The 12,462-nt window shown below is 37.1% G+C and overlaps 1 protein-coding gene across 2 annotated transcripts; it reads right to left on the bottom strand.

Moving 5' to 3' along the window:
- Positions 1 to 819: 819 nt before the first annotated feature.
- mrpl47 (mitochondrial ribosomal protein L47) lies at positions 820 to 12,112 on the bottom strand. Of its 2 annotated transcripts, none has more exons than XM_061883041.1 (6): positions 11,958 to 12,112; positions 5,487 to 5,620; positions 5,272 to 5,429; positions 5,082 to 5,212; positions 4,929 to 5,024; positions 820 to 1,041 (listed from the first exon to the last, which is right to left on the bottom strand). In XM_061883041.1, exons 1-6 carry the CDS (start codon positions 12,068 to 12,070, stop codon positions 930 to 932), a joined length of 744 nt encoding a protein of 247 aa, XP_061739025.1. In that variant the 5' UTR covers positions 12,071 to 12,112; the 3' UTR covers positions 820 to 929. The 2 variants fall into 2 exon arrangements, with proteins under 2 accessions (XP_061739025.1, XP_061739026.1); XM_061883042.1 differs by having other exon boundaries at positions 5,487 to 5,617; positions 11,958 to 12,106.
- Positions 12,113 to 12,462: the final 350 nt, after the last annotated feature.

The following is a 12,462-nucleotide window of genomic DNA, read 5'->3' as shown; positions in this document are numbered from 1 at the left end:
AAGTACTAGCTGTCCAGAGTCGAGACCCAGGATGGACCGCTCGCCTGTATCGGTTGGGGACATCTCTACGCTGCTGATCCGCCTCCGCTTGAGATGGTTTCCTGTGGACGGGACTCTCGCTGCTGTCTTGGATCCGCTTTGAACTGAACTCTCGCGGCTGTGTTGGAGCCACTATGGATTGAACTTTCACAGTATCATGTTAGACCCGCTCGACATCCATTGCTTTCGGTCCCCTAGAGGGGGTGGGTTGCCCACATCAGAGGTCCTCTCCAAGGTTTCTCATAGTCAGCATTGTCACTGGCGTCCCACTGGATGTGAATCCTCCCTGCCCACTGGGTGTGAGTTTTCCTTGCCCTTTTGTGGGTTCTTCCGAGGATGTTGTAGTCGTAATGATTTGTGCAGTCCTTTGAGACATTTGTGATTTGGGGCTATATAAATAAACATTGATTGATTGATTTCCAGTCACGAGTCCTTCCGAGCTGGCCTATGGCCTTTGGTGAACCCTGCACCTTCTCGGATGAACTCTCTTGTGGATATATGATGTACTTTTGGTGGGGGCAGGGCATGGATCTTCACTCTTCTGGCCTCTAACAAGGCTGCTAGACACTTCAGAACCAGGACTTGTCTTGCATGTTGGGTCCTCTCCGTACCACTAGTTGATGTTGGAGGGAAGAACATCATAAGTGGAGCGTAGGATGAAGCTGATGTGAACTGCCTCCATGAGCGCTTACTCCTCTCGACTCCTTCCCAGCTCATCCACTGTCCTTGCCTGACTTGTTATTGTGAAATGTTTTTGTTTAAGGAAAACAAGAGTCCTCATTTCTAGGTAATTGTTTATTGTACATTCTCACATACATAAAAGATGTATTTATTTTATACAACAATTAAGGGGCAGGAGGATTTTCACCCCCAAAAATGTCTGTGGTGTTTCAGGAGGCTGGAACCTTCATCTGAGGAAACTTTTCCTGAAGTTTGGCCAACGTCTTCTTCTCCAAGTTAGCTTTCCTGCACCGATCCCGAAGGAACTTCTCTATACGTAACCTGCCAGGTGAAAGCAGAGAAACATGTATGAGCTTTGATAATATATAACAGGGGTGTCCAAAGTGCTGTTTTTTTTAATGGCCCGTGCACATCCGGAAAAATGTTATTGCTAAAAAGTGGAATAACAGAGCAAACAGGTGAAAAGTTGCAATTTTGACTAATAACACAAAACTGCCATGCAGGCTGTGTAATTGCTAAAAAAAACAATGAATCAAAATGATTAATTATTGACATATTAAGGGCTCCAATTACTTCACATCAAAATCAGTTTTTGAGGACATTTTGGCATATTTTTTTGGGACAAAGAGCCTAAAACAAAAAAAACAAACGGATAGATTTGAAGTAGGGATGCACCGATTAATCGGTAACCGAATATATTCGGCCGAATATGGCAAAAAAAGCCACATTCGGCCTTCAGTGGAATGAGTTAAAAACAAGGCCGAATAGTGGCGTGTGACGCAATTTTTTGACGCGGTGACGCAATCAACCAACGTGCAGTGACGTTGGGATATGTTGTGTACCTGTATAAGTGTATGAGGTTACAAGCACACACTTATTGAGATTTAGTGGGGCCTCTGTTTACATTATTAGCCTGTTGTGTAGGCTACCTGTATAAGTGTATGAGGTTACAAGCACACACTTAATTGAGATTTACTTGAGCCTTCTGTTTACATTATTAGCCTGTTGTGTAGGCTACCTGTATAAGTGTATGAGGTTACAAGCACACACTTAATTGAGGTTTACTTGAGCCTTCTGTTTACATTATTAGCATATCTACTGTGGCTAAGCAGACTTTTGCCAAAAGGACAATAATTCATTTGTTGTGGGTTTATCCACTTTATTTTTTTTGGAATGCATGTTTTGTTTGAAGGCCTAATATAAATGAAAAACTTTGTGTTTTTTTTTGAAAAGCAAAGACTACTGGAATATAAAAAAAATGTCGATATTCAATAAAAAAATTACTTTATTTGAAAAATATGTCTAAATATTTTTTCCAGGCTATTTATGCAATATTAAAAAAATTGTAAAAAACTGCATTCATTATTCGGTATTCGGCCAAGCGTTTAAATTTTATTCGGCTTCGGCCACAAATTTTCATTTCGGTGCATCCCTAATTTGAAGTTAATGTAGAGATTCAAGCCATGAAAGTGAAAACACACAAAAATTAAGAATCTTTTTAACACTTTTATTAGTGTGGCCCTTTTGGATCCCCAATATCTTCATTGTTTTACTTTATAACAACCTATCATTGTTCAAAAAAATGATAATGAATCAAAATCAATATTGTTATAAATTATTGACCTATTTCAGGCTGCAATTATTTCACATAAAATATTACACTTTGAAATATTTTAAAGAAGTGTTGCATTTTTAGTGTTTTTGATGTGAAAAAATGGCATAAAACAAAATGTAATTGCTCAAAAAAAAAAGAATCAAAATTAATATTATGTTCGACCTATTTAGTGTAATTATTTCACTTCAAATATTAAACTTAGAAATATTTTTTTCGTTATAATATTGCATATTTTATGCTAGATATAGAAAAAACAGTTTTCTATGACAATAAGGGTATAAGTGAAGTGAATTATATTTATATAGCGCTTTTCTCCAGTGACTCAAAGGGCTTTTACATAGTGAAACCCAATATCTAAGTTACATTTAAACCAGTGTGGGTGGAACTGGCAGCAGGTGGGTAAAGTGTCTTGCCCAAGGACACAACAGCAATGACTGGGATGGCGGAAGCGGTGCTCGAACCTGGAATCCTCAAGTTGCTGGCACGGCCACTCTACTAACCGAGCCATACCGCCCCATAAAACAAACTAAATGATAAAAACTTTAATCGGCGAATAGATCTGAAGTAAAAAAAAATGTTTAAAAAAATTTATGATTTATTTTTAACATTTTTACAAGTGGGGCTCTTTGCATCCCTCAAGTTTAATGTTTTTTTTATTTTATTACTCAAAAAAAAAATCAATATTAATTATTGAACTATTTCAGGCTCCAATTAATTCACTTCTAATATTCCACTTTGAAATATTTTGGGGAAAAATATTGCATATATTTTTGTATTTGGCATAAAACAGGGTTTTGATAAAAAGGGTATGAAACTAAATAATAAACTTTAATCTGCAAATAGATCTGAAGTAAAAACATGTTTAAGAAAAATATATGACCTATTTTTAACACTTTTACAAGTGGCTCTTTGCATCCCTCAAGTTTAGTGTTTTTTTATTTTATTACTCAAAAAAATAAATAAATCAATGTTATTAATTATTGAACTATTTCAGGCTCCAATTAATTCACTTCAAATATTCCACTTTAAAATATTTTTGGGGGGAAAATATTGCATATTTTTGGTTTTTGGCATAAAACAGGGTTTTTATAAAAAGGGCAAAAAACTAGATAATAAAAACTTTTATCGGCAAATAGATCTGAAGTAAAAAAAAATGTTTAAAAAATGTATGAGTTATTTTTAACACTTTTACAAGTGGGGCTCTTTGCATCCCTCAAGTTTAGTGTTTATTTTTGTTTTTTTACCCCCCCCCCAAAAAATCAATGTTATTAATTATTGGACTATTTCACGCTCCAATTAATTCACTTCAAATATTCAACTTTAAAATATTTTTGGGAGAATATATTGCATATTTTTTGCTTTTGGCATAAAACAGGGTTTTGATAAAAAGGGCATAAAACAAAATAATAAAAACTTTAATCGGCGAATAGATCTGAAGTTAAAAAAATGTTAAAAAAAAAAATGTATGACTTATTTTTAACAATTTTACAAGTGTCTCTTTGTATCCCGCAAATGTAGTGTTTTTTTTATTTTATTACTCAGAAAAAAAATCAATGTTATTAGTTGTTGAACTATTTCACGCTCCAATTAATTCACTTCAAATATTCAACTTTAAAATATTTTTGGGAGAATATATTGCATATTTTTTGTTTTTGGCATAAAACAGGGTTTTGATAAAAAGGGCATAATACAAAATAATAAAAACTTTAATCGGCGAATAGATCTGAAGTTAAAAAAATGTTTAAAAAAAAAATGTATGACTTATTTTTAACAATTTTACAAGTGTCTCTTTGTATCCCGCAAATGTAGTGTTTTTTTTATTTTATTACTCAGAAAAAAAATCAATGTTATTAATTGTTGAACTATTTCACGCTCCAATTAATTCACTTCAAATATTCAACTTTAAAATATTTTTGGGAGAATATATTGCATATTTTTTGTTTTTGGCATAAAACAGGGTTTTGATAAAAAGGGCATAAAACAAAATAATAAAAACTTTAATCGGCGAATAGATCTGAAGTAAAAAAAAATGTTAAAAAAAAAAAATTTATGACTTATTTTTATAAATTTTACAAGTGTCTCTTTGCATCCCGCAAATTTAGTTATTTTTTATTTTATTACTCCAAAAAAAAATCATTATTGAACTATTTCTGGCTCCAATTAATTCACTTCTAATATTCCACTTTGAAATATTTTTTGGGGAAAATATTGCATATTTTTAGTTTTAGCATAAAAACATGGTTTTGATAAAAAGGGATAAAACATTAAAAACAACTTTATATTGACATATAGACCTGAAGTTGATCTTGATTTAAAAAAAATAATAGTAATTAATATAAGACTTATTTTTAACATTTGTACAACTGAAATTTGAATAAAAACTTGAGGTTGAAAAAATTAAATATTGTAATGATAAGGTGGGGACTTATCCCCGCGACCCTGAAAAGGACAAGCGGTAGGAAATGGATGGATGGATGTTTAGAAAAAGAAAAATATCAGCGTAGAAACACTCTGAACACCCCTGTTGTAGTCACTTCCTGTTCAACTCCAAAATAAAAGCATAGTAGAAGATTGTGCACTGGGTGCTCCCTACCTTATGTGAGGTTGAACAAAGGGCGGGGTGAAGAACCTCTTGCGCTTGTACCTCCTGTTCATGTACCAGGGAATGGCGTACTCCTTGAAGCGATACCTGGAAGTAGGAAGAAAGATGTGTGATACTGATGAAGCGCGGTCCTGCAGTACTCACCAGTAGTTGTATCCAAACACGTTCCTCCTCCAGGCCCCCGGTCGCCCTCGCTCCTGGCCCGTCTGAAGCAAACGCAGCGCCGTCTCTCGCTCCTTCACCACCGTCTCCAGCCTGATGATGGAGCGCTCCACCTGCCAGACAACACACCTGGTGGCCTACCTGGACCAGAAGAAAGGATGATGTCACCGACCTTCCTGATTCTCTCCGGACTGGGCATCTGGACCCTCTGTCTCTTGGACTCCTGCTCCAAGGTCAGCAGCATGTTCTTCTCCTTCAGCAGCACGTACCACAGTTTGTGCAGGTCCTCGTTGCTCTTGACTCGCAGGTGCTTGGCCGTCCACGGCGCACCTGCGACATGATCAGGTGGGTCATGTGACGCGCGACCTCAGGATCCTAATGCCCTACCTGACTTGACTTTGCTCTCTCCCCAGTTCTCGGGCAAGTCAAAGAACTCGTCCAGGCCTCTTCTGCCCACGCTGGTGTGCAAGGGGCGAGTCTGGAGCAGGCTGACCTGGTTCCCACACCAGGACTTGGCCCTGCTGGGGACGGAAACCACACCTTCTTGAGAAGGGTGCAACCTTTCAACTTTTACCATGGGTCAAATCCAAGAAGGTCATTCAAGTCAAATAGAAGGTAAAAAATAGGTGAGTTAAAAGTAAAAGATGGTCCACGGAAGGTAAAAGTGGTAAATATAACGTAAACGCAGGTAAATGAAAGGTAAATAGAAGGTAAAGTTAGCATATAAAAAGATAAAAGAAAAATGAAAGGTAAAATAAAGTAAATAGAAGATACATAAAAGGTGGGGCGGCAGAGCTCGATTGGTAGAGTGGCCGTGTCAGCAACTTGAAGGTTGCAGGTTCGATTACCGCTTGTGCCATCCTAGTCACTGCCGTTGTGTCCTTGGGCAAGACACTTTACCCACCTGCTCCCAGTGCCACCCACACTGGTTTAAATGTAACTTAGATATTGGGTTTCACTATGTAAAGCGCTTTGAGTCACTTGAGAAAAGCGCTATATAAATATAATTCACTTCACTTCACACTAAAATAAGGTATATAAAAGAAAGTAAATAGAAGATAAATGAAGTTGTCGCTTGTGCAGCCCTTTGAGACACTCGTGATTTAGGGTTATATAAGTAAACTCTTGATTGATTGATGGAAGTTAGAAGTTAAAATAAGGTGAAGAAAGGTAAATGGAAGGTAAAGGTGGCAAATAAAAGGTAAAACGTTGAATAGAAAGTAAATGGAAGCTTTAGTTAGCATGTAAAAAGTGAAAGAAGAAAAATTTAAGGTAAAATAAAATGAATATAGGGTAAATAAAATGTTAAGGTATGTGGAAGATAAACAAAAATAAATGGAATGTAAAAGTAAATAGAAGGTAAAAAGGAATATAGGTAAAGTGAAGTGAAGTGAAGTGAATTAAATAAAAACAACGTAAAGGATGGTCAAAACAAGATAGATAAAAGGTAGAATAAGAAATGTAAAAGGTAAACAATAGGTAAAGAAAGTTATACAGAAGGTAAATAAAAGGTAAAGGGAAGGTAAAACGTTGAATAGAAAGTAAATGAAAGGTATAGTTAGCATGTAAAAGGTGAAATAAGAAAACTTTAAGGTAAAATAAAGTGAATATAGGGTGAATAAAATGTAAAATAAGGTATGTAGAAGATAAACGAAAAAAAATGGAAGGTAAAGGAAGTTTAATAGAAGGTAAAGGAATGGCGGAGTGTCAGCAACTTGAGGGTTGCAGGTTCGATTCCCGCTTGTGCCAACCTAGTCACTGCCGTAGTGTCCTTGGGCAAGACACTTTACCCACCTGCTCCCAGTGCCACCCACACTGGTTTAAATGTAACTTAGATATTGGGTGTCACTATGTAAAGCGCTTTGAGTCACTAGAGAAAAAGCGCTATATAAATATAATTCACTAATTCACTATAGGTAAAATCAAATAAAACATAAAGGATGGTCAAAACAAGGTAGATATAAAGGGTAAACAAAAGGTAAATTAAATGAAATACAAGGTTAACCAAGTTAAACAGAAGGTAAAAGATTGTAGAGAAAACGTAGACTAAGTTAACTAGAAGATCCATCCAGAAGGTAAAGGAGGGTAGGTAGGTAAAGGGCAAACTAAGAAGGTAAAATAAATACATTAAATAAAAGGTAAACTAAGTTAACTAGAAGTTAAAATAAGGTGAAGAAAGGTAAATGGAAGATAAAGGTGGCAAAAGGTAAAACGTTGAATAGAAAGTAAATGGCTTTAGTTAGCATGTAAAAAGTGAAAGAAGAAAATTTTTAGGTAAAATAAAGTGACTATAGGGTAAATAAAATGTTAAATAAGGTATGTGGAAGATAAACAAAAATAAATGGAATTGTAAAGGAAGTTATCGGTAAATAGAAGGTAAAAAGGAATATAGTAAAGGTAAATAAAACAACGTAAAGGATACCCAAAACAAGATAGATAAAAGGTAGAATAAGAAATGTAAAAGGTAAACAATAGGTAAATAAAAGGTCAACTAAGTTAAATAAAAGGTAAAGGGAAGGTAAAACGTTGAATAGAAAGTAAATGAAAGGTATAGTTAGCATGTAAAAGGTGAAAGAAGAAAAATTTAAGGTAAAATAAAGTGAATACAGGGTAAATAAAATGTAAAATTAGGTATGAAGAAGATAAACGAAAATAAATGGAAGGTAAAGGAAGTTTAATACAAGGTAAAAAGGAATATAGGTAAAAGAAAATAAAACAACTTAAAGGATGGTCAAAACAAGGGAGATATAAAGGGTAAACAAAAGGTAAATTAAATAAAATACAAGGTTAACCAAGTTAAACAGAAGGTAAAAGATTGTAGAGAAAACGTAGACTAAGTTAACTAGAAGATCCATCCAGAAGGTAAAGGAGGGTAGGTAGGTAAAGGGCAAACTAAGAAGGTAAAATAAATACACTAAATAAAAGGTAAACTAAGTTAACTAGAAGTTAAAATAAGGTGAAGAAAGGTAAATGGAAGGTAAAGGTGGCAAATAAAAGGTAAAACGTTGAATAGAAAGTAAATGGAAGCTTTAGTTAGCATGTAATACGTGAAAGAAGAAACATTTAAGGTAAAATAAAGTCAATATAGGGTAAATAAAATGTAAAATAAGGTATGTGGAAGATAAACAAAAATAAATGGAATGTAAAGGTAAATAGAAGGTAAAAAGGAATCTAGGTAAAGGTAAATAAAACAACGTAAAGGATGGTCAAAACAAGGTAAATAAAAGGTAGAATAAGAAATGTAAAAGGTAAACAATAGGTAAAGAAAGTTATATAGAAGGTAAATAAAAGGTCAACTAAGTTAAATAAAAGGTAAAGGGAAGGTAAAACGTTGAATAGAAAGTAAATGAAAGGTATAGTTAGCATGTAAAAGGTGGAAGAAGAAAAATTTAAGGTAAAATAAAGTGAATATAGGGTAAATAAAATGTAAAATTAGGTATGTAGAAGATAAACGAAAATAAATGGAAGGTAAAGGAAGTTTAGTAGAAGGTAAAAAGGAATATAGGTAAAAGAAAATAAAACAACATAAAGGATGGTCAAAACAAGGGAGATATAAAGGGTAAACAAAAGGTAAATTAAATAAAATACAAGGTTAACCAAGTTAAACAGAAGGTAAAAGATTGTAGAGAAAACGTAGACTAAGTTAACTAGAAGATCCATCCAGAAGGTAAAGGAGGGTAGGTAGGTAAAGGGCAAACTAAGAAGGTCAAATAAATACATTAAATAAAAGGTAAACTAAGTTAACTAGAAGGTAAAATAAGGTCAATAAAATGTAAACTAAGTTAAATAAGCGGTAAACTAAGTTAAATAGAAGGTAAATGTAATGTAAAATTAAATAGAAGGTACATTAAGGTAACTAAAACGTAAATTAAGTTGAATAGAAGGTAAATAAAAGGTAAACTAAATTAACAAGAAGGTAAAGTTATGCAATAAAAGGTCAACATAGGAATATAGAAGGTAAACAAGAGTAAAGTTGTTGAAAGAAGGCAATGAAGGTTATGGCAAGTACAAAACATTTAAAGAATTTTTCAGAAAATACGCATTGAGGCTATAAAGTGTGTTTTATCCGAACAAACTAATCAATAAAGGTAACTAAAATAATCAATAGCTGCAGCCCTAAAATGTCAGACTTTCTATCCTTCACAACCAGACCAGGACTCTTGGTTTATTTGCATGATCTCATGAAAAGTTCGCCAATTCAGCTCTAATATGTTTTTTATTGGCTCATTCTGGAAAGATGACATCATATTACACACACAGAATGTGCTGTAACACCCAACTAAAAGGTGTATATACTGTGTGGAAGTACAAACCCTGTTTCCATGTGACTTGGGAAATTGTGTTAGATGTAAATATAAACGGAATACAATGATTTGCAAATCCTTTTCAACCCATATTCAGTTGAATATGCTACAAAGACAACATAATTTATGTTCTAACTCATAAACTTTATTTTTTTTAGCAAATGATAATTAACTTAGAATTTCATGGCTGCAACACGTGCCAAAGTAGTTGGGAAAGGGCATGTTCACCACTGTGTTACATCACTTTTTCTTTTAACAACACTTAATAAACGTTTGGGAACTGAGGAAACTAATTGTTGAAGCTTTGAAAGTGGAATTCTTTCCCATTCTTGTTTTATGTAGAGCTTCAGTCCTTCAACAGTCCGGGGTCTCCGCTGTCCTATTTTACGCTTCATAATGGGCCACACATTTTCCATGGGAGACAGGTCTGGACTGGGAAAGTACCCGCACTCTTCTTTTACGAAGCCACGCTGTTGTAACACTTGTCTAGCTGAAATAAGCAGGGGCGTCCATGATAACGTTGCTTGGATGACAACATATGTTGCTCCAAAACCTGTATGGACCATTCAGCATTAATGGTGCCTTCACAGATGTGTAAGTTACCCATGCCTTGGGCACTAATACACCCCCATACCATCACACATGCTGGCTTTTACACTTTGCGCCTATAACAATCTGGATAGTTATTTTCCTCTTTGTTCCGGAGGACACCACATCCTCTGTTTCCAAATATAATTTGAAATGTGGACTCGTCAGACCACAGAACACTTTTCCACTTTGCATCAGTCCATCTTAGATGAGCTCGGGCCCAGCCAAGCAGGCGGCATTTCAGGATGTTGTTTATAAATGGCTTTTGCTTTGCATATTAGAGTTTTAACTTGCACTTACAGATGTAGCGACCAACTGTAGTTACTGACAGTGGTTTTATGAAGTGTTCCTGAGCCCATGTGGTGATATCCTTTACACACTGATGTCGGTATTTGACGCAGTACCGCCTGAGGGATCAAAAGTCCGTAAAATCATCGCTTACGTGCAGTGATTTCTCCAGATTCTCTGAACCTTTTGATGATTTTACGGACCGTAGATGGTAAAATCCCTAAATTCCTTGCAATAGCTCGTTGAGAAATGTTGTTCTAAAACTGTTCGACTATTTGCTTACAAAGTGGTGACCCTCACCCCATCCTTGTTTGTGAATTACTTAGCATTTAATGGAAGCTGCTTTTATAGCCAATCATGGCACCCACCTGTTCCCAATTAGCCTGCACACCTGTGGGATGTTCCAAATAAGTGTTTGATGAGCATTCCTCAACTTGATCAGTATTTATTGCCACCTTTCCCAACTTATTTGTCACGTGTTGCTGGCATCAAATTCTAAAGTTAATGATTATTTACACACAAAAAAAAATGTTTATGAGTTTGAACATCAAATATGTTGTCTTTGTAGCATATTCAACTGAATATGGGTTGAAAAGGATTTGCAAATCATTGTATTCTGTTTATATTTACATCTAACACAATTTCCCAACTCATATGGAAACGGGGTTTGTACATCGCAGTGACTTTGGCACGGTGGTAGAGGGGTTAGAGTGTCTGCCTCACAATACAAAAGTCCTGCATTCCTGGGTTCAATCCCAGGCTTGGGATCTTTCTGTGTGGAGTTTGCATGTTCTCCCCGTGAATGCGTGGGTTCCCTCCGGGTACTCCGGCTTCCTCCCACCTCCAAAGACATGCACCTGGGGATAGGCCCGTCCCACCTCCAAAGACATGCACCTGGGGGATAGGCCCCTCCCACCTCCAAAGACATGCACCTGGGGGATAGGCCCGTCCCACCTCCAAAGACATGCACCTGGGGGATAGGCCCCTCCCATCTCCAAAGACATGCACCTGGGGGCTAGGCCCGTCCCACCTCCAAAGACATGCACCTGGGGATAGGCCCCTCCCACCTCCAAAGACATGCACCTGGGGGATAGGCCCGTCCCACCTCCAAAGACATGCACCTGGGGGATAGGCCCCTCCCATCTCCAAAGACATGCACCTGGGGGCTAGGCCCGTCCCACCTCCAAAGACATGCACCTGGGGATAGGCCCCTCCCACCTCCAAAGACATGCACCTGGGGGATAGGCCCGTCCCACCTCCAAAGACATGCACCTGGGGATAGGCCCCTCCCACCTCCAAAGACATGCACCTGGGGATAGGCCCCTCCCACTTCCAAAGAAATGCACCTGGGGAAAGGTTGATTGGCAACACTAAATGGTCCCTAGTGTAGTGAATGTTGTCTATCTGTGTTGGCCCTGCGATGAGGTAGCGACTTGTCCAGGGTGTACGCCGCCTTCCGCCCGATTGTAGCTTAGATAGGCAACAGCACCCCCCGCGACCCCAAAAGGGACAAGCGGTAGAAAATTGATGGATGGATGGACAATAGGATCCACCCCCCCAGGACAAGCGGTATAAAATGGATGGATGGACGGAAATCTATGCAAATGCAGCACACATTGAAATGTATCACCCCGAATGGACAAAAGTGTAATTAGTGATACATTCACGCAGTTCTTACCTGCAAATGTAAGGCTTGACATTGGTGTAAGTGTGAGTGTGAGAGGACAGACGACACATGTTTTGAAGCTGCTTGCAGAGACTCACGACGCGTCCTGCTGAGGACACCGCCATCTTCGCCAGGAATATTACCCAGCATGCACTTCGCCACAAGAACACCTTTTTTTTCGTTCTACTCCTTTAGCTATTACGATGAACACGAACTATTCGCTTTTATGGACAATTGGGAAAAGTAAGTATTAAATATATAATAAATATGTAAATAAATAAAACACGTTATTATGTCTTGGCCGCATCAAATATGGCGATTTTCTCTTCAAGTCACTCATCAGCGAATCACATCGTGTGATGTTCGCAAGTCCGTCCAGAGTGGTGGCTACGAGCCAATCATATTGCGTGTTCTACAAGCCTGCCCTCAGTAGACATGGTGGCCATGAGCCAATCACAATGCGTGTTGTTGGTAGACCCGCCCACAGTAGACATGGTGGCCATGAGCCAATCACATT

Source organism: Nerophis ophidion, linkage group LG22 (assembly GCF_033978795.1).
Source record: "Nerophis ophidion isolate RoL-2023_Sa linkage group LG22, RoL_Noph_v1.0, whole genome shotgun sequence".
In the NCBI taxonomy this organism is placed as follows: Eukaryota; Metazoa; Chordata; class Actinopteri; order Syngnathiformes; family Syngnathidae; genus Nerophis; species Nerophis ophidion.
This window is presented reverse-complemented; position numbering and strand designations above follow the sequence as displayed.